Source organism: Caloenas nicobarica, chromosome 5 (assembly GCF_036013445.1).
Source record: "Caloenas nicobarica isolate bCalNic1 chromosome 5, bCalNic1.hap1, whole genome shotgun sequence".
NCBI classification, from domain to species: domain Eukaryota; kingdom Metazoa; phylum Chordata; class Aves; order Columbiformes; family Columbidae; genus Caloenas; species Caloenas nicobarica.
This window is the reverse complement of record NC_088249.1, coordinates 55,558,847-55,579,269: the sequence shown is the minus strand read 5'-3', so window position 1 is coordinate 55,579,269 and position 20,423 is coordinate 55,558,847. Positions and strand designations below refer to the sequence as shown.

General features: G+C 44.5%; 1 protein-coding gene across 3 annotated transcripts; it reads right to left on the bottom strand.

Moving 5' to 3' along the window:
* Positions 1–404: 404 nt before the first annotated feature.
* LOC135989218 (vitamin D 25-hydroxylase) lies at positions 405–9,836 on the bottom strand. 3 transcript variants are annotated; one of them, XM_065635904.1, is made up of 5 exons: positions 9,606–9,836; positions 6,122–6,263; positions 5,201–5,833; positions 2,307–2,636; positions 405–1,005 (listed from the first exon to the last, which is right to left on the bottom strand). In XM_065635904.1, the coding sequence occupies exons 1-5, from the start codon at positions 9,834–9,836 to the stop codon at positions 830–832; spliced, it is 1,512 nt and encodes a 503-aa protein (XP_065491976.1). In that variant the 3' UTR covers positions 405–829. The 3 variants fall into 3 exon arrangements, with proteins under 3 accessions (XP_065491976.1, XP_065491977.1, XP_065491978.1); XM_065635905.1 differs by lacking the exon at positions 5,201–5,833 and having other exon boundaries at positions 9,606–9,672; XM_065635906.1 differs by lacking the exon at positions 9,606–9,836 and having other exon boundaries at positions 5,201–5,397; positions 6,122–6,161.
* Between the last annotated feature and the right edge of the window lie 10,587 nt (positions 9,837–20,423).

Below are 20,423 nucleotides of genomic sequence, written 5' to 3'. Positions count from 1 at the left end.
TGACTCGTGGTATAGTTGCGTGTGACTCTGGTAGCACAAACACTGTTTTTTCTAGACTATTTAGGCAGAGATTAATCATTACACAATGCTTTGTGTTGAGAGGCAATGGAGGACATGGGTCTGGAAATGCAATAAACTGGCAAAAAAGATTGCAGTAATTGTCAGGAGTATGACAATAATGGAACACTTTGTCTATGTTACTAAATGAGAAGCAAGCCATAAAAGATCTTAAAAGTGAATTCACACAGTTATCTGGTTCACTAGAAAATGACGACCAACTGGAAAGACAGGGCAAGGAGAAGGATTAAAATATTTTAATAGACAATTTGTTTGTCAAGGCTGAAAAAGAGTTTATTCTGAGCTACAGAAATTTAAATAGATACCTTTAAAACCTTTTTAGCTACGTAAATTTAATGGAGAATTATAAAGAACAGCTTAGCTGGAATAGTGTAAATTAGATTTTTATGTCTGAATAGGAGTATAAACATTCTGAGCCATATTCTCCATGCTTATAAAAATATCCTCACGAAGTAAAATGACTTGCCGAGTAATTAAATATTTAAAAGCTGAATCAGAAGTTAGATTCAAAACAGGCTTCTGGAGTGAAAACATCAACTTTAAACACAGGATGTGTTTCACATTTTTGGTTGAGGTTTTTTTGTGTAAACCAAGTAAACAGAAACCATTAACTTGTGCACAAATAGTCAGAGTATATCTGCAAGTCCTTTACAGTTTTGTTCTTCTGACACGAACACATTTAGAAGGCAAAGTGGATCCTCGGCTGCGACTTGGAGCGTTGTGCTCCACCAGACAATTGAGACCCTTCTGTTCACCGTCTCTCTGCACAGATGAGGTATGGCTGTGGTTGCAAGGTCATGCCTAATCTTGGTTTGAGATCTGGAACCACACCATGAGGAAAACACAGGTGAAACCGTTGTAGTAATGAAGTAAAAAACAAAAACATTTCCATTCGAGCTAGTTGTTCTCCAAGACAATGTCTTCTTCCTGGGTTGAAAATAAGGTTTTGAAAAGACTTTAAATGTGTTCAGTTACATTTTTACTCATATTATGAAAAAGAATGGTTATTTCTGCGTTCTAAGAGGAACTGTATGAACTTGGTGGTAGTATTCTGTAAGAGAGGATAGGTGATATTTTACAGCAAGAAACGGATTTTAGATAATTTGTTCCTCTCACTACACAAATGCCATTGTAACTAATTCTGTCAAATTTATTTAGATAAGCTTCAGCTACTTTATCTTGTCTTGACGTGCCAGTCTAGAAAGGAGATGTTTTAAAAAAATGATACTATGAATTTCAGCCTTTGTCACCTACTATTTTCTTAATTACATCTACTGCCAGTCATATTACCTGGCAATTACTGTAACTTGCTAGGTAGAAAGATTTGAAACAGGTCTGGATAATGTCTTTAAATATTAGTTCCCATTCTGTGTACGACTAGTTACAGAGAGTAAATGTGGTTGTGGAAGACACAGATGAATGGGTAACAACATCTGGAACTGGTAATGTCAAACAGGCAAAGAGGCGTAATAGAATACACAATAAAGGCGGGCTTCACCAAATCTAACTTCAGCAATTTAGATGTCGTGTATCTATTCCAAGCGAATTGTCTTGTCTTGTCTCCTATTTTTTGGAGAAAGAGTACCCCAGATAAGTAAACTAAGTCACCCTCTACACAAGGCTGTGTCTTTCTATGGATTGCAGAGGTCGCCCTGGCAGTCAGCTTATACAGAACATCTGCTTTTTTTAGATTGATAATCATACATTAGGTAAATTACCCACTCTTACAGGCATCAAAAGACAAATCCGTAATGACTTAGAACTGCCAGAATACTTCCTCAGGACAGAATGCAGTGCTACATGCTGCCCCCCAAGACAGTTCTGAGTAAAATATGCAATTTCTGGTGCTGATCAAAGTGCTGAAATTTGAAATCTGGTTGTGTAAATCACCTGTATGTAATGACTTCAGCAACAAATAACTATTAATTGTGGAACGAATAATGCTTCTGTACTGTAATGATATAAAATGCATAGACTCCTCATAGAAGAAGATATTGTGCTGTCTTTTTTGTTAGTTTATATATAATAATGAGTTCATCTATATAAAAGATATTATGTTAAAATGCCTTATGTCCAGGGTGCATTATATTTAATATCTTTAAAATAGCTGTTTCATCAGAATGGTGGATATTTTATATCATTCTGTCCATTCCTGATTTATTGCCATCACTTATACATTATACATCTGTAGATTTATGAAAAGGAACAGTGGAAGGAATCACTCTTACCTAGTGAAAAAGGAATAAATGCTTCTTTCTTGACAAACTGCCCGCTGCTGTCCAAAAACCTCTCAGGAAAAAACACTTCTGGATTGCTCCAGTATTTTTCATCAAAATGAACGGAATAGAGGTTTGTAATGACTGTAGTGCCTTCAGGAATGGAGTAACCACGCACAACAGTATCTTTGGAAGTTGCGTGAAAAATCCCGAGTGGAGCGATGTTACAGAATCTTAGAACTTCATGTAGGACAGCCTCAGTGTACGGCATCTTGCATTTCTCCTCTAACGCAGGCATTTTGTTTGGGCCGATGACTAAATCGATTTCTTTTTGAACTTGCCCTGTCAGAAACAGGAATAAAAGCTGATGTTTATTGGGTAATACCCTTTATTTTTAAATTTAATTTATAAAATATATACTTTTTAAAGGATACCGAAACACGAAATATCTTATAAAATATAGTAGCTCATAAGCTTTTAAATTTAGACTCTATATTCCTTATCCTGCTAGTAGGAATTATTGCTAGCATGTATACCAGTAATCTTCATTTTCTAAAGTAATTATTCTCAGTAAAATAGTGTTTAAACATACTTTTCTCTGCTTTTTTTTTTGTTTCTGGAGCTCTTCAAAACTGAAGAAGCAAGCAAAAGACTGCAAAGATGAAGTACATTAAACACTTAAATGAACACAGATAACACTGAAATTAGCCACTTGAACTTTCCCTTGTCTAATTCTTATGATTCTTTAGAACTGCCACAATGTAATTTCATTCACTCTTAAACTGAAAATATTTGTTACAACACAGTGAGAAGCGGGACAGGAGGCTGAATTTAACTCAAAAGAAACAAATTCAGTCACCGTTTTTTTAACCCATTTTTAGAAATTAAGTTCACAGGTTATTTATATAATTTCAAAAGCATTCAAACTGCCTCCTCTTTTTCCCAACCCACTTTCTTTGTTGAAACTGCCAAACAGCTCCTGACTAAAACAAAGTTGGACTTCTGGAATTAACGTGGAACCAATAATGAAAATCTGTGCAATGGCAAAAAAATATCTACCAGAATCACTAGGTTTTTGAACCTGAATTGACAATGTTTCACATCAAAATAAAGAGGTGAAAAGCAGATTAGTGGAAGTATATTCTGTGGTGTAGTGGTGTACCCATCTATATTGTAATACTCAGACAAAGAAAGTCTAAATAAATTAAAAGTAACAACTATTGGTCACATCTTAATAGAGAAGGAATAAATATGTTCTTGTTTTAAGGTATGAATATTGTTTGTGAGCCATGACAGACTGATGAGAAACTTTAGGTGGACCTTTTTGCATTTTGGCTTTCTATATGATGTAAAGCATCAATATATCTATTGACTAATTATGGAACTTAATATATTCTTAACTAAAATATGGACAATGTGTATATGCATCCTAAAACTTAAGTACCTATAAAATCAGATTCTTTTTTTTTTTCCATTTTATTAAATGTTTTTCCTTTTTGGTAGCTTTTCTTATTGTACTGTGTAAAGCATATAGATAGATCAGTGGAACTCAAAAGCATAAAAGCAACACTTAATTTTTTTGAACTCATTTGTTTTAAATTGTCTGAAATGTGCTGACTGGATAAAAATTGCAAGTACAGTTTTAAGCTTCCACCAAAAAAATTATTAGCTGTATTTAGTGAGCTGAAGCTACATGTTTCTCTTAAGTACGTCTCTAAAAGTTTTTAAAATTAACCACTCAAATCCTGTTTGATCTTGCTTTTAATCCTAGGGTAGAAGAAAGTTTTCCTATGTTTTAATCTTTAATCAATTTCCTCACATTCTGTTAGTTAATCAAGTAACTAAAATAGTTGAGTAAATGAAAATAAGAAAATATGTAAGAGGTTATGGCTCTCAGGAGATATTTGAGCAAACTTTGGTTCTACTTGTTTGGCCAGATATTTTAACTAACTCAGTGAAGGTGGGACTTAAAATAATGATAATAGCAGCAAAAAAAAAAAGAGCTTTGGCATCAGATTCTTTAATCTGAATGATTTTCACTGTTTATAACATGTCAGGCCTTGACATACATTATCATCATATTTTGATTTTCTTTTTTTTTTTCAAGTAACGCTGTATTTACCTTAAACATAAATAAGGAATTTGACCTCTAATTTTAAAATAATAATTGCTTTTTGTCCATTCAATTTAAATTAACAATTATTCTAGCTGAGAAAGTCAGAAGGTATAGAGTCATGCACCTACTACTGTGGGAAGAAAATATAATCTTTCATACATAAAGATATCTGGTGCCTGTGCAGAACTTCAGATCTCAAGAGCCTTAAAGCTCCAGGTAGTGTTGTTATCTACATTATTTTCATTTTTATTTTTAAATGCTATTTTTGTTCTTCCAAAAGTATAAATATTCATGTCTATAATACGGAAATCTACTGGGAATTGAGGCACTTAAGGATAAAAATAAATTGTACCTAAACTGTTAACCACAATCTGATTTACATTTTTGCTGATGTTTTTACATTTTTAATTTGGTTTATTAATTTAATATTTAAATGCATTTACTTATTATTTATTAAATACATACATTAGTACATCTGCCAACCAATATTATGCATCACAACACTACACTTAAATATATTAGAAATACTTTATTAAAAATATTAAAGCTTCATAAAAATGCATGCACGAAATAATACGCTAAAATTTTATCATGACATTGGACTTTTGATATCTTCATCTGCACATAAAATAAGCTTAACACATCTGTCCATAGTATATTTGGTAAATGGTATCATAGGATAATATATACAAACCTTTGTTTTTGGTTATGACTATGGATCACTGCACCACTCTGAGAAAACAGTTTAAATTTGCATTAGGAAAGTGTATTGGTTCCTCAAAGTTCTTACCTTGAATGTTTGGATAAAGAGCCATAAACAACACTGCCCATCTTAAAACATTTGTTGTGGTTTCTGTCCCAGCTATGATGAGTTCTCCAACAGAGAAAATTAAGTTTTCTCTTGAAAATGTAGATTCTGGATCATTTTCATTGCAATCCATCTCATCCAAATATGCATCTACAAAATGTCGAGGTGACTGAGGCTTCCTATTTTCAGAGACACGTTCAATAAGCTCATGAAGAAAGTCATAGACTTCAGCTGCATTTTTAAACAGCTGCTGGTGTTTCCCAAATGGCAAGATACCAATCCAAGGAAAAGCATTATATAGAAATACAGAAGCACTAGCAGCTAATTCAATATTTTCACTAAAAATCTCAATCATGTGCTGAAATTCAGTATCTTCATATGTGAAACGTTCTCCAAAAATAATCAAATTAGTAATGTTTGAAACAGCATTTGTTATCAAATGCTTAAGATCAAATGGTCTGCCTTTGTATGTGTCAATGGCATCAAGAAAAAACACAGATTCTTCTGAAATTTTGTGTTCAAAGGACCTTTGACCATATCCAAAAGTTCGAAAGGTATTTACAGCTAATTTGCGATGTTCTGTCCATCCTCTGCCATATTTACTGTTCAGTAAGCCTGAAAAAATATTTCGACACAGTATTTTATGCAACGCTTTATTTTTCTCCATAAATAAAATTATTTAACAAGACAAAAAATTAGACAAAAAAATTACATACATCTTGCTATAGAACATAATCCAGGAGTGACAATCCTTTCCAAATAATATCTTTAAAGAAGCACCAAGTACTTTATGAAAGGAGATAAAGAGGTAGAAAAAAATGGCTAAAGCAAATGTTTCATGTGATCACAAACCCATCTATTGGATAAAAATTACATTTTTATTTAAAAGACATTAGCACTTACCTCCCATGTTTGTCAGCTTCTTAAACAAAGGAAGAGATGGTCTATCTGCAAAAATTTCACTTTGATGAACAAGGCATTCTTTTACTGCATCATAGCCATTCAGTACAATAGCAGATATACCTCCCAGATCAAGACTGAAGATCTTTGGGGAAAAAATAATAGAAATTGTAAAACGCTATTACAACCAAATCTTAAGAAGAAACAATGAAAACAAGTAAAATCGAGTAATGAAAAAGTGAAACAACACTAAACATCCATGCAAAATACAGACTTGGATCAACTGCAGTGGAGCAGACAGGTAACCAGAGGTGATACAACTGTGGCATTACACAGTAGAGTCTGTTGTGAGCTAATTTACCCTGCCAAAAGATAAAGTAAATTAGCCCGCACTACTTTCTGTGCTTTGCTGTGCACTTAAACTGACCAGCTCTCCAAAGTAAGGACTGGGATGCTTTCATAGAGTCGTTTAAAAATATATGAATTTGGTCTGACAATGCATATTTCTCACAAAAAAATGTACTGTCCTCTAACATTAGTAGATGTAAGTAAATATTAGTGTAAGTATATACTTATAAGTATATAACGTTACTAGATATAAGGTGTAGCTTTTATATAAGAACTAGAACTAAAATACATATATTGTCTGCTTTCCCAGTTTGCTGAGACTCCTGCCCCAGGATGGCGAAAGCTTTGCTGCTGTATCTGCTCCTCTCTCCTGCCTGAGGAAAGGTCAGTGCCAACAGCTTCACTCAGTTAAGGGCACTATGAAGCTACAAGACACTAAGACATCCAACATGTCACTTAGTAATAGCAGACACACAAGTGGTGTCAGGTGTGAAAACAACCAAGCTGCACCCAGCCCTTTCCACCTCCGGAAGCGGACAGCAGCTTACCCTGGACAGGCTCCCAAAGAACACTCAGATTTAGGGACCAATGACAGGACCTGAGGGAATGGCAGGAAGACGTGCCAGGGAAGGTTTAGGTTGGACATCAGGAAAAGGTTCTTCACCCAGAGGGTGGTGGAGCCCTGGAACAGGCTCCCCAGGGAGGTGTCACGGCCCCAAGCCTGACAGTGTTCAAGAAGAGACTGGACAACACCCTCAGACACATGGTGTGAACTGTGGGGTTGTCCTGTGCAGGGACAGGAGTTGGACTCTATGATCCTTGCCAGTCCCTTCCAACTCAGGACATTCTATGATAGAAGGGAGAGCCACAATGACAGCCGCCAATTGGCAGCATAGCCCAGCTAGTCCCATCTCCTGTTTCCAGAAGGGGTTATCACTAGACACTTTGGAGAAAGACGTAATACATCCTGCAGAAGGCATGTACAGGATAAACCAAATGAAAATCCTAACCTAAGTTTTAAAAATGAAAACTGAGGCTAGATCAAGATTGAAATCCTTTATCCTTTTCATACTTTTCTTAGCATTATAAATCTGTATTTTTACCTATACAAATCTCTAGTTCTTCCTTCATCTCAGAGCTGTTGACCTCCACAATGTGAAATAATGTTAGCCTAATTACACATTCTGTGACAACTGAGTTGTCACCAAAAGTGTTGTCAGGCACTGGAACAGGCTGCTTAGGGAAGTGGTGGCGTCACCATTTCTGGAGGTGTTAAAGATGTGTAGATGTGGCACTTAGGGACATGGTTTAGTGGTGGACTTGACAGTGTTAGGTTATTGGTTGGATTCTATGATCTTAAGGGTCCTTTCCAACCTAAGCAATTCTATGATTCTGTGCCTATTTTGTTTTAGCAAACTTGTTATTTTCACTGTTACAATGGCTCTTCTTTTTTATGTGACAAAAAGACACTCCCATATGTTTATGCAAGGCATTTGTGTTTTGTATACTTTGATCACAGCTTCTATCTTTCTTCTTACGTTATCTATAATAATAATAAAAAACCCTTTCATTGTATTTTTCCAGAGCCCCCCAAATAATCATACATTGTCTTCAATTTCCCTCAAATTCTGCAGGATCCTTTCTGGCAGCAGGTGACTAGAACTACATACAGCATTCCAGGCAAGTAGAAAGCTTAGTTTATTTGATGACACATTTTCCTTCCTATTTACATTCTATTTGTCCTAGTATCTTGCTTGAGACACACTTTTAAATTTTTCTGTTGCCAAAACAGAGGAAACAAAAACTAATCCTATCCTTTTGTTTCTGCCATTTAGCATCCTTTCAGTTTGTGCACTTTGCTTCGCTTCTCATTCATGGCAAGACTGTGACTTATTCTGTTTCTACTGTAGGTTTCATCAGTGACCTGGACAAAAGCTTTTGACAGACTGAAGTTCTAGCAACAGTTTTATTTGCTTGTTAGGGGTATTATACTTAAACAATTCTAGCAGTTTGAAGGACATGATTATCTAGACAAACCACTGTTTGTTGGACACAAAACTCAGTCCTTCACAGACCTCCAGCAATAATCCTGCTAAGTAAAACACCAGAGATGTTCTAGTCCGCAGATGAGGAATGGCTGGCTGGGTGTGGGCACTGACTGGGCAGCAGCTACCAGAATACACGTGTACATGTGTGCACACACATGTTACACATACATGCTGACAAATGCTAACACCTGCCTACCTTTCCTTGCTACGTGTAGTTTGGGTTTAATTTTTATGAACCTTGTAAGAATAGACTGGCTGCTTGAAACCGGATGATGAAAAGAAATACCTGATATATAGGAAAGTATGGAAAAAAGAGAGAGTCCATTCTTATGTATACTAATTGACTGCAAGTATCCCAATGAAGGTACTTGGAAGCAACGTGCTTTCAGTGAAAATGTGACTACTATTGGGTTGGTATAAGTTTGTTAGTTTTGAGCCCTTTTGGCGTGTTCAAGACCCGCGGATATGAAACAAGCGAGTTACTTCCATGTGCAACAGGACAGCGGTCCGAGCATCGTACCAAACTAAAGCAGGAGCCGGGCGGGCAGAGAGCTCCGCTCCGCCGCTCTGACCCCAGAGGGAGCTCCGGCCTAAGAGCTGAACCGCTTCCTCTCTGCCCCTGATCCGGCCCTGCGCTCGCTGGAACCGCTGACCGGCTTTGCCAGAGCCTTGTGCTGCGGGCCCCGCTACCGGCCGGGTACCGGGCCCTTTCCCCGCCTCCCGTCAACCGGCGGGGCTGCTCCGCGCACGGGGCTGCTCCGCGCACGGTGCCGCTGCCCCCGCCCCGCGGCGGCGGGACCTGGAGCGGCCGCCTCCGCGGTGCTGCTCGTCCTCCGGCGGGGCGCGGGCACTGACAGCCGCTCCGGGCCGGGGCCGGGCGGTGGAACGGCTGCCCCGGCCGGACGCGCCGTGCTGCCGGTGCGGCTCCGGGCTCCGCGGCAGCCCCGGGGCCGCCGGAACGGGGAGCGCCCGCCCGGCTGCCTCCTCCCCGGGCTCCGCCGCCGACAGCGCTGCTCGCCCCGACCCAGCCCGCGCCGCTCCCGCCCCGGGGGACCCCGGGGAGGCGGCAGACGCCGCCGGAGCGGCGGTACCTGCCCGTGGATCTGGCTCTGCCGCCGCATGTAGACGTGCGGCTGCTCCGCGCCCAGGGCGTGGATGTTGCCGATGAGGGGCAGCCCCGCGGGGCCGGGCGGGAAGCCGGGCGGCCGCCGCTGCTTCAGCAGCTGCCGCACCACCAGCGCCAGCACCGCGGCCGCCAGCAGCAGCAGCAGCAGCCAGGCGCCGCTGCTCGCCGCCGCGCCCGGGCCGCCCGCCGGCCACATCGCGCCGCTCCGCTTCCTCCTGCCGCCGGGCCCGGCCCAACGCCCTTATTGGGCGGCGGCAGCACCGCCCCGCGCTCATTGGCCCGCGGCGGCTCCGCCCCCTCGCGTCAGGGCGGGGACGGGACGGCGCGAAGCCGCCGCGGGGCCGGGCCCGGCCGGGGCGCAGCGGTGCGGGAGTTAGTTACGGTTGGACGCGGTGACCCTGACGGTCTGTTCCAACCGAAGTGATTCTGTGATCGCTGGGGTCAGCTGGGAACGGGCTGGCCGCCGCTGGCCCGCGGGACTGCAGAAAACGGGTGTCGGGGAGTGACTGCACATGCATACCCGCAGGATTCAAACGGTGTGCTCGCTTATGTTTGCCCAGGATGGGCAGATTGAAAAGGAAAGATAAACGTCACGTGTACATCACAGAACAGTACACCCACAACTTTTAATGAAGGCAGGTGCAACGATGCTGACCCAGTTCTCTCAGTCAGAGTCGTCGATGCCGGTGTGTTGTCATGGACTGACGGCTGGTTGGGCTGGTTGGTTGAACCAGGGTGTGTGCTGGTTTCCATGGCTCAATGCAGCGAGACACTCTGATTTTCAGGTGAACCTTCGTGCAATGAGTAGTCAGTTGTACTGCCCTCAGGATCTTTCCTTTGTCCTAGCTGCAAAATGCCTGTGAAGCATGTGTCAGTGCCAGCATCCTATATAAAAATCTTCCCAGTGTGTCGGAATACAAAAGTGGCTTGAGCACTGCTAGAGAATTATTTCTTTCATTCTTCTTCCAAGTTATTTATTTATCCTTTCTTCCAGTATGATACTGCCTGTTGTCTTGACTGAATTACTTGGCACATACCTGCAAAAAAATGTCAATATTTTCGTGTCAGTGCCTTATGATTTATCACCAGAGGGCAAGAGATTCAGGACCCCAGCTTGGCCCCAGCCAGGGGCAGAATAAGGAGAAATGGCCAAGGATTAAAGTAAGATGTGCAATGTGCTTGAGCAGTTGTGCTGAATCACGTGAACTTGAACAGATTTAAACCTAATTACTTATACACCTTTAGAGAAAGAAGGGGTCTCCAGACACTTTAGCTCAGCATATTCAGGTGAACAGAGGTACACAGACTGGCTGGTCAGAAAACACTTCAGAACAGTGTGAGGAGGACTAATTCACAGCCTACAGACTGTAATTGTACAGAATTAACTTGGAAGATGAAATTGCTGTTGATTATAGTGGGAGTAGAAACATTAATATGCCAGATACACCATGCAATTATATGGTGTATGGTACGGTGTATATGCATATCATTATTATTGCAGTCTCAGAAGAATGTAACCCATTTATGTACATAAGCATCTGTCTTTGGAAAGAAGAGGTTGGTACTTTTCTCTCCTCATCCCCACTCCTGATAATATGATACTTGAATAGTTCTCAAAGTGTATGAGGAAACACAAGAAGAGGTACTATTGCTATGATTGATTGATTGATTGGTTGGTTGATTTTTACTGCTAATCCTCAACATTCTGTTATTTAAGTGTGTAACACTTCACATGCACCCAATGTTTTAGGTGATCATGATTTCCACTGCATCTGTGTAAGAAAAGAAAGAAAAAAGTGATTGACAATTTCGGTAGCAACCATTTTGAAGGGGAAAAAAAATAGCATAGAAAAGACCCAAAATGAGAAAAGAAGATCAGAAGAAAAGTCCAAATGTTTGGCTAAAAAAGGAAGAAATAGACTTGTATGGGGAAAAAACCCCCAGATAATATTTGACAGTTATCTTCAAGCAGAGGAGAGAACTGTCAAAACTGACCTTACTATAGTGTTTGAGCCTTGGTGAGGGAGAAGAGATCGAGGTGTTATCCGCTGTAGCAGAGGAAGTGAGACTGAAGAGCATGATTGCAGAACAGTAAAATCAGTTTTGGTCAAGCCAAATGCAAGAAGGTGGTGATCAGCCAAGGTTAAAGATCTGAGAATCTCTAGAGGGTGCATGATTAAATGGAGGAAAAAGTACCAGCATGGATAAATATGAACTGAAAGTTGTCAAAAGTAAGTGATCAATAAACCCTTGAGGACAGATGAAATTACTTAAGAAAGCAGGTTTAGGGCTCCAATGGCTATCCAAGGGCAGGATTCCTTGCCAGTTTCTGACTGATCCTTTTTCTTTTTAATTTTTTTTTTTTTCTTCAGAAGTGTGGGGGCAGCTTGTGCTGAATTGCTTCTTTGGGAAGGTTTTACTCATCTTAGTCACAGATGGTCAAATGAACAAACTCATAGGATGAGTAAAGGTTTTTGTATTTCAATTATAAAAAAGATGGCTGAGTAATGAACCCCATCAAAGCACGTATCTTTATTAAATTCTAAAACATTCTAGTCACCAAGATTTACAATTACTTCGCATTGTAAATTCTGTAAGGAGAAGCTGGAGAAAATCAAGTAACAGGAAATGATTGTGTTCCTGTCTTCTCAAGAAAAGCAGAAAGTAATTCTTTGATGAGGAGTGACTACACATATATACACATAGCTTTGACTTTTGAAGAAATATACTGACTGATGTGGCTGTTCTTTTAGTAACAATATTAAGATTCTGATGATAACTCTATTACACTCTGGAGCGAAACATTATGTAGTTTGCAGCTTGCACTAAATACCTCACAAACTTGTATTTAGCAACAGTTGGAAACAGGCTTGGGCTTTCTTACTCTTTAGCATTGACATTGTTGCTGTACATCTAGAAAACAAGGTAAACCTTGATCAAGCTAAAGTGCTTTCCATTCCTCTGATAGCGTCTCTTGTCCAGTGAAGTCATGCCATTACTGATAAAATGTCATACAGGAAAACAACTTCTTTATAGACAGAAATGTAAAAAATTTGCTCCTTTTTTTTTGAGGGTGGGGCAAGGAAAAGGAAGAGGTCTATATAGATGTGTATAAAATAGGCATGCTTCTCATTGAAGAATTAATTTTGTAAGCCCACTGACAAGTTTAGAGTCATGTGCAGATGTTATCTATTACACTCACATAGCTCTTTTCAACACACCTGTGTCATCAGATCAGTTTCTAAGTTACAATTATCTCCTTAGCTAAGCCTATAATGATGTTGGTGCTTTATAGATTTGCTAAAACAGAAAAGCATATCTAATGTTTTCACTTGTGAATTTGGTGATTGGTTGCTGAAAAAAACCCCAAACCAACAAACAACATTTCCTTAATCACAGTCCTACTGTGCCTAAACATTTTATGTCTGTCAGGCAGACTCGGAAAACCATGGCACTGGTTTAAAGACTGTAATTTCAAAACCGATTTTGGCATATTTTATTTGCTGGCTCTTTCAGAGTATACTTAGATCAATTTTATGCATAAATTTAGAAACGTATATTTTTAATTGATAGTCTCATATGAATATTGGTTCCCAGAAACTCTGCTGTAAGTAGATTAACACATATTATGTTGTAATAGCCTTTGCCTTCATGTACTATTTACCAGCACTGAAAGGAGAGAGATCTTTTTTAGTCCCAAATTTAGCTGAAGGTACAAATCATTGCCTTTGCACAAGTCTCTTTTGCCCAGCTAAGAAACAATTGCACCCCGTCCTCCTCACACAGAGGGCAGTGCTGGGAAGGGCAGGGATGTGCAGCCGCAGTATCTTACAGCATCGAGGCAAGTGAATGGTCCTGGAAGGGACTGATGGAAATAGTAAGTTACACTGTGGCTTAATCAGACCTCAGTGCTATCAAGATAAAGAAGGAAACTATGATATGAGATCTTCCACCTTTCTTATAACCTGTAAAGAACAAGCATGGGATTAACTTGAGGATTTAGGATATAGTTTCTCACCGTATTTTTGCTGACGTGCTCTGATGACATGTAAGATAGTAGCACAGCATTTGCACAAGCAATCTAAGTTTTATAACCACGCTGTTGCTTAACAAGGCTAGTTTTCTGTTCTGAGGTTGTTTACCAGAAAAGGAATTTGTTCAACTCTTACCTTACCTGCAGATTGCATAAAACAGAAGTGGAAATAGGTGTCGATTTTGAAATATTTTCAGAGTGAGATTTTCCTCTGTAGTTCATCCCCTCTGTGCCACCCTTGTCACGCTGCACGACTGACCCTGGCTGTACTGGGTGAGCTGCGAGTCCCTCTGGAGGGATTCCCCTTTCAGCCTGTTGGAGGTGCAGCCTGGACGGAACTGGGTCTGGCTGCAGCACCGGGGAGTTCTGCCAGTTGTCAGAGGGTTGTCAGAGGTGCTGCCAGGTAGCATGAGACAGGGCTGGAGCCTCCGTGAGCCTGCTCAGAGCGCGAGTGGCTGTCATGCAGGGCAGAGGATGCCAGAGCCACAGCCTTGCAGTCTGCCCCTGTGCCCTTGCCAAGAAAACCTCAGTGCAGGACGGTGTGACCCAGTTTGATTAAAAAGATTATTCTGTGCTGGATTTGGAATATATATACAGGGAAACTGCTGCAAAACCTACTGAGTGAAAAAGCTCAGTAGGAATGTTTCAATGAGAATAAACCAATGCAATACTGGTCTTCCATTTAAAGTGTCTTCCATACTTCAGTCTGGAAGCTTGTCTAAGGTGTTTTGGAAGAACGGAATTTGCTTCCAGACTGATTCACAGAGTTCCCAGTAATTAGTTCAACAACAGTTCCACTTTCTGAAAAGTAGTCACCGAAGCAGCTGAAATCCATATTCGATGCCCATTAAAAAGGAGACCATTTAGTCCTGAGATCTGTATCAATGTTCTGGTTCTCCGGGAATACTGCATTTTTACAAAAAGAGGCTCTTGGTTTTGGGCCAGATTCAAACCAAACTGCAAGATGGATGCGTAAAATATCAGCACGCTCTCCTGAACAGAGTACACTAGCAGATGTAGATCTTACCAGCAATAAGTAGAGTGAAAGGATTACCACTCTGGCCTTAAACACGGCGCTCCTGCTCACAAACAGCTTTCTTTTATAACAATACAATGTTGTTAACTCTGGTTCAGCTAATATAGTTTTCTGCAGAACAGACTGCAATGAAACGTTAGCAAGATGCTTTCACGGGAGCTCAGTAGTGCTCAGTTTCTCCCACATGGCTTTCAGTCTTCTTAGGTGGCAGCATTGTCTGGCCGTTCATGGAGACAGGATCCCAAATTAGAGACTAGACAGCCACCAGAAACACAGGTAAGTAACTCCCCAGCTTCTCTTTGTACAGAAAGACCATGTGATTTTTACAGCTGTTTTTATCATGAAATGTCCTTGCCTGAAAAAGGCTTAGTGAGGTGCTGTGAAGAATGAGCATCGAGAGAGCAGAGACCTGGATCATGCTCACCTCCTTTGGGAAGAACTTTCCATGTCTGTGGGTCATCCCTGCTTACCCCCTCATTTTGTAGGGTCCTCTCTTGTCAGAGAGGAAATTTTGTCTGTGCAGCTCACAGTCTTGTCTGTCTTGAAGAATTACATTTTATTATTGGACAGAAATCTCAACATAATATATAAATGTGATATTTTTGTTTAATAGCATGTCAGCTGGTAACATGTAAGAATCTCACTGCAGTGTCTATGGCTTGTTGACAAAATGACAATGTTTAGAATTAGAGAAATGGTTGCACTTTAAAATGCAAACAAAATAATATAAAACAGAAGAAGTATCTAGTGTAGAGAAAATCACTTTAAAGAATGACAGATTCTTCTTATGCCTTCCAAATTTAAATAAATTTATTTGATAAGGAAATTCCTTTTACTTGGAGCTGCAAGTTGCATGAGATAGTCTGATTTCTTAAAAAAAAAATCCAGTCATTCTATAGCTCTTCATTTCATCTGCTTTGAACCTATACTCATCGATTATTTTACCTGATATATTATCAGGCACTGAAAAAAACGGAACAAGTTCCTTGGAACAGATTGTTTCAGTAAATATCTTGCTGTACTAGTGCAGTGCTCATAAGTACCCCTCTTTGCTAGTTTTTCCATGAATACTTAACATCTAATTTTGGATTTATCTAGGAACAGGAGACCATTATCCTGTGAAAATCACGTATCATTTTACAGCTTCAAACCCAGGCAAACTGGTCTTTGGGGTTCTTTGTACTGGCTAAACTGTCTTTCTTCTCCATCTTATGTATAAGAGAAGAGAGGTTTGTAAAAAGAAAATGTATCTGGTGAGACCAGATGACGTACAGCTGAGGGGAAAAAACAGGACCCGCGTTCCAGCTGGGAGTCCCTCCATTAGCTCTGGCAAGGAGCAGCCAAAGCTCTTGCCAACATCCAAGTACTATTTCATCTATACGTGCACAAAAGTAGATCTATTGGCATTCATACCTGTTGCTTTAAATTTACGTTTCTTCCTGTGAAAGCTTAAAGTAGCAATGTTGGCATGTGAAATCCTGTCGTCACTGCACCTTACAGGCTGCAGCCCGAGGCTGAGTCGCACTGGCAAGAGAAGGGCTTGAACTGACCGGAATCAACCACAAGATGAAATGTAACTTTTGGTTTTTTCTCCCCGAAGAACTGAAATATGCTATTCCAACAGAGTCATCTGGATTTTTTAAGGTTAAAACAGGAATATTCTGTATGGATACGGAGTAAATAAGTTCCCAAAGCGAATGTGAACGACTGTTAACATCGGAAGAGTAAAGGAAAAGTGGAGCTGGGGAGAGAGAGCGAGAGAAATGTCTGATTGGGAGCCCAGTCATTAAGTTCCTACACTTTATGTCTGTTGCTGTAGCTATACAGGTCACGTTAAAACAGCAAAAGCGATGCTGAGCTGTTTCCTTAGGTGCTACCTAATGTCTGTAAACGCAACCTCGGAAAACTAGCTTAAAAATCACAATAGGAATTGTGAAATTGAAATAAAATACTGAAACTGCTTCTCGCGGGAGGATTCCCGTGATGAGTATATGTGCGATAGAGCTACTGTTTAAAACGAAAATTTAAATTTGTGTGTGCGGGGGTGAGGGGGAAGCCGGCCAGGGAGGAGAGTAGTGCCCGTAGAGCGGGCTATGGGGCGGGCAGCGGGGAACCCGGGGGGCGGCGGCGCCGATGCAGGCGCCCCTAACCCCGCTCCATCGGAGCCTCCAAATCCAGCTTGTGGGTACGGAGCAAGCTCGGACCCGCCGCAGCCCACACGCTGTGCACTTCAACGCCCCCTCTCTCCCCCACCCCCGCGCCGTGCGGCGCCGCGCTCGTTTCCCTCCCGTCACTGCGGGCAGCGGGTGAGCTCGGCAGGTCGGGGCGCACGACCTCCCCCACCCCCGGGGGCTGTAACTCATGAAAAGCTACGAAGACGTGTTAGAGAAAGAAAACCAACCAAACACACAAAAAACTGCTAGTCATCTGAAAAAAACAAACAAACTCAACCCCCCCCCAACTGGCTTTGCAATCGTCGTTCTGCAAAACGCACACGGAGAAGTTGCGCGGCCCCGCCGGCGGGCCGGCCCCGTGCTGGGGGGAAGGGGAAAGGGGTGTCTGGGCGGGTGCTGGCACCCCGAAAGCCTGGCAGCAGGGCAAGGAGAAACTCCCATCGGATGGTCAGCGACTCGCGTGCGGTTTTCAGTATGTTCCTGTTCCTCTTCGAACTTCAAAGATAAATGCAACAAAACAAGCACCCGCCCCGCGCTTCTTCCCAACTTCGTTCCCCTCCCGGTGAAACACGCGATTCCCGTGTCATCGGGAGCGACCCGTGTCATCGGCTTCTGCAGAAACATAAACGAAGAGACGCCAGGAGGTCCCCGGGAAAGCTCCCCCATCCATTTTAAGTAGCGAAACGAGCGATCAAGATGCGCTCGTCGCCTGCCTCGCGGTGCGGCCGCGCAACCTGCGCGGTGCTCCGCTCGCCGCGTTCTCACCGCCGGTGCCCGCGGTGGCGGCCCAGCAGCGCTGCACAGGCGGTAACGCACCGCGGGCGCTGCCCGCAGCCACCGGGAACGATGAAGAGCCCCGGCGATGCAGGGAAGCGAGGGCAGGGGCGGGAGCGGGCGGCGCCGGGCCGGGGGTACCGGGGACCGGCAGCGCCGCCCCCTCCTCCGGCCGCGGTCCCTGCGCGCCCCCCGCCCGGCCCAGCGCCCGCTGCCGGCGGCTGCCGGTGCTCGGGGTAGCGCCTGGGCATTCTCGCTGCTGCGGGGGACGCACCGGCGGTGCCTGCCGGTACCGCCAACCTCGGCAAACGCCCCGAGACTTGTGGCGGGCAGGAAAGGCGCTCGCTAACCCCGGCGCCCGGAGGCGGTGGAGGGGCATTCCGTATCCAGGCGCTGAAGAGCAGCCCGTCCGACCCGCTGCTCCCCCTGCCCCACGACCGCTCTGGCGGACAGCAGTGTCCTCCCACCCACGTGTGGTGTCGCGTCTCCCCGTGGGCCCCCCGGGGCGCGGCTGGTGCTGCCGCCCCCGCCGGCCCGGTACTTGCTGCGCCTGGACAAACATCCTGAGCGGGCAGGTGCATCGCCGCCGCGCCGTGACAAAGGGCCCTCCGCAGGTGATGCATGGGCCGGCGAGCAGCTGCCCGGTAATCCCTGCCAGTGGGGGCTCAGCGTTACACTGAGGAGGCGACCCCCTCCCCTTCCCCGGTGCCTCTTCTTTGCGTCGGGAGACGCTGCACCTGTCCGGAGACAGAGGTGTTATTATGGTGATGATGCTGATGGTTTTCCTCGAGGTCACGCCGCGGAGCAGCCCCGGGTGGGGGCGAGCGGTGCGGCCGCTGCCGCCGCGGGGCTGCCCCCAGCTACCACGGGCCCCGGGCTCCGGGAAGGAGCGGCGAGGTGCCGGCCGCAAGCGCCCCCTCCGCTGCCGGAGAAACGAGGAGGTCCTGGGGTGCACCTTTCGGGCAGGGTTCGGCGCTGCCCCGCCCGCCCTGGCAGGAATCGCGGCGCCCGGGGAGACGGCGGCCGCGGGCACTCCCCTACGTGGTGCCCCTGCCCCACTGCACACATTCTTCGTCCCCAATCCCCGCCCGTGCGGGACCCCCGCCCGCCCAAACGCCGCTGCTGTCGGAACGCCGGGAGAGCGGCTGGGTACAACCGAGCTCTGCGCTGAAGCCGCGGCGGCTGCCGGGCGGGTGGGGAGGGCGGCTCCAGCGGGAGACATCCCGGGGAGGGAGCGGCCCCGCTCTGCAATGCGGTTCCTCTGCTGCAGAGGTCGCCACGCGTGAGCGATCCCGTGGGGAAACGGGGGCGAGCCCCGGCCGCGCGGCGTCAATGGTCCTCCCGCACAGCCCGCAACGCCCCCGGCGCCGCCTCGCCCCTCGCCGGATTTTTTTTGTGAATGGGACGCTCACGGAGTGGGGCATGACGTCACCGCCGAGCCGGGCTCTGGAGCCCAATGGCAAACCGGGGCCCGTCGGGCGGCCGAGGCGGCGATTGGCTGGCGGGCCCGCGCGGGCGCCCACGCAGGCTGCCGCGGCGGCAGGTATAAAGCGGCGCCGGCGGGCAGCGCGCGGTACCGCGGTTCGGCGGCGCCAGCGGCAGCGGAGCCTCACCCGCGCAGCACCGCCCGCCGGTAAGCGCCGCGCCGAAAGCACCGCGCCTAAAGCACCGCGCCTAAAGCACCGCGCCGAAAGCACCGCGCCGGCTCTGCCCGCCGCTCCCGGCGTGGGGCGGGTCTCGCCGCGTGAACCCCCATTCTCCCCCGGGGTGCGGAGCTTTGCGCGGGGCCGTGACGCCTTCGCTCATGTGCTTGTGCACGCGTGCGGGCACGGAAGCGAGTCAAGGAAGGTGGGAGAAAGTTAGTGCTCGGTCTCTCTTCCGTTCCCCCGCCGACACGACGTGGGGTGTCCCGCCGGGCGGCTCTCCGTGCACAGCGCTGCCGGTGCCCGGCGGGGGCTCTGCCGGTGCTGGGCGCCCCGGGGACCCCCGGGAAAGCGGCGCGTCCTCTGCAAGGTGCCCCGTCGTTCCGGTGAGCCGCAGCGAGAGCTGGGAGCTAGTAAAACTGAAGCTGGCGTGCGAGTTAACGGTGTGCTTTCTTGAGTGGAAGATGACCATGCTGTGAGAAAAGAGGTGGATCTCGGAGGTTTTCAATTATGTATTTTTTACAGATTTTGTTCCAATGACTAGTTTTTTAACTGATCATTTTTCTGGTTTCAGAGTATATATATTTGTTGAAATTAAAGTACTTAGTCCTTATAGTATAATCCTAACTGGGATATTAGCATGCCAACTGTCAAGAAGCAGCAGCTTCAGGTAGAGTGCCAACAGTGGCACTTCATTCTTAAAAATGTTAAACACTGAACATTTCTTTATTTTTTTTTTCTCTTGTGACTTTTATCCTATAACACTGCCTGTTCGTGCTGGATACACTAACCATGATGTCGTATGCAGTAGTTAGAGGAACATTTCCTCCACCAGTTTAAAGGAGAGTCTGCATTAAGTTGAATGCAGATAGCTGTACAGAACTGCACCCTGAAAAGATGCATTTTTATCCTCTGTAATAGTGCTAAATTATAGTAAAAGTTTGAGAAAACCCAAACAAAAAAGCAATAATCAAAATAAATCGGAAGCTGATAATACCAAAAAAAAAGTTAGTATTTGTGCTACTTGTGGCTAGGAAAGGATGACCTCTTCAGTAGATCTTATAGGATTGAGAGGGCTGGAAAAAAGCCATTGCTTGATGTACCTCTTTGTTGTAGAGAGGAA

What these genes read in the sequence shown, in the direction of transcription:
- LOC135989218 (XM_065635904.1), bottom strand. Translation starts at nt 9,836, where the DNA reads ATGTGGCCGGCGGGCGGCCCGGGCGCGGCGGCGAGCAGCGGCGCCTGG. An exon ending in AGAGCCAGATCCACGGGCAG is followed by an intron (nt 6,264 to 9,605) that starts GTACCGCCGCTC and finishes TTTTCCCCAAAG; the next exon opens with ATCTTCAGTCTTGATCTGGG. An exon ending in GAAGCTGACAAACATGGGAG is followed by an intron (nt 5,834 to 6,121) that starts GTAAGTGCTAAT and finishes ATATTTTTTCAG; the next exon opens with GCTTACTGAACAGTAAATAT.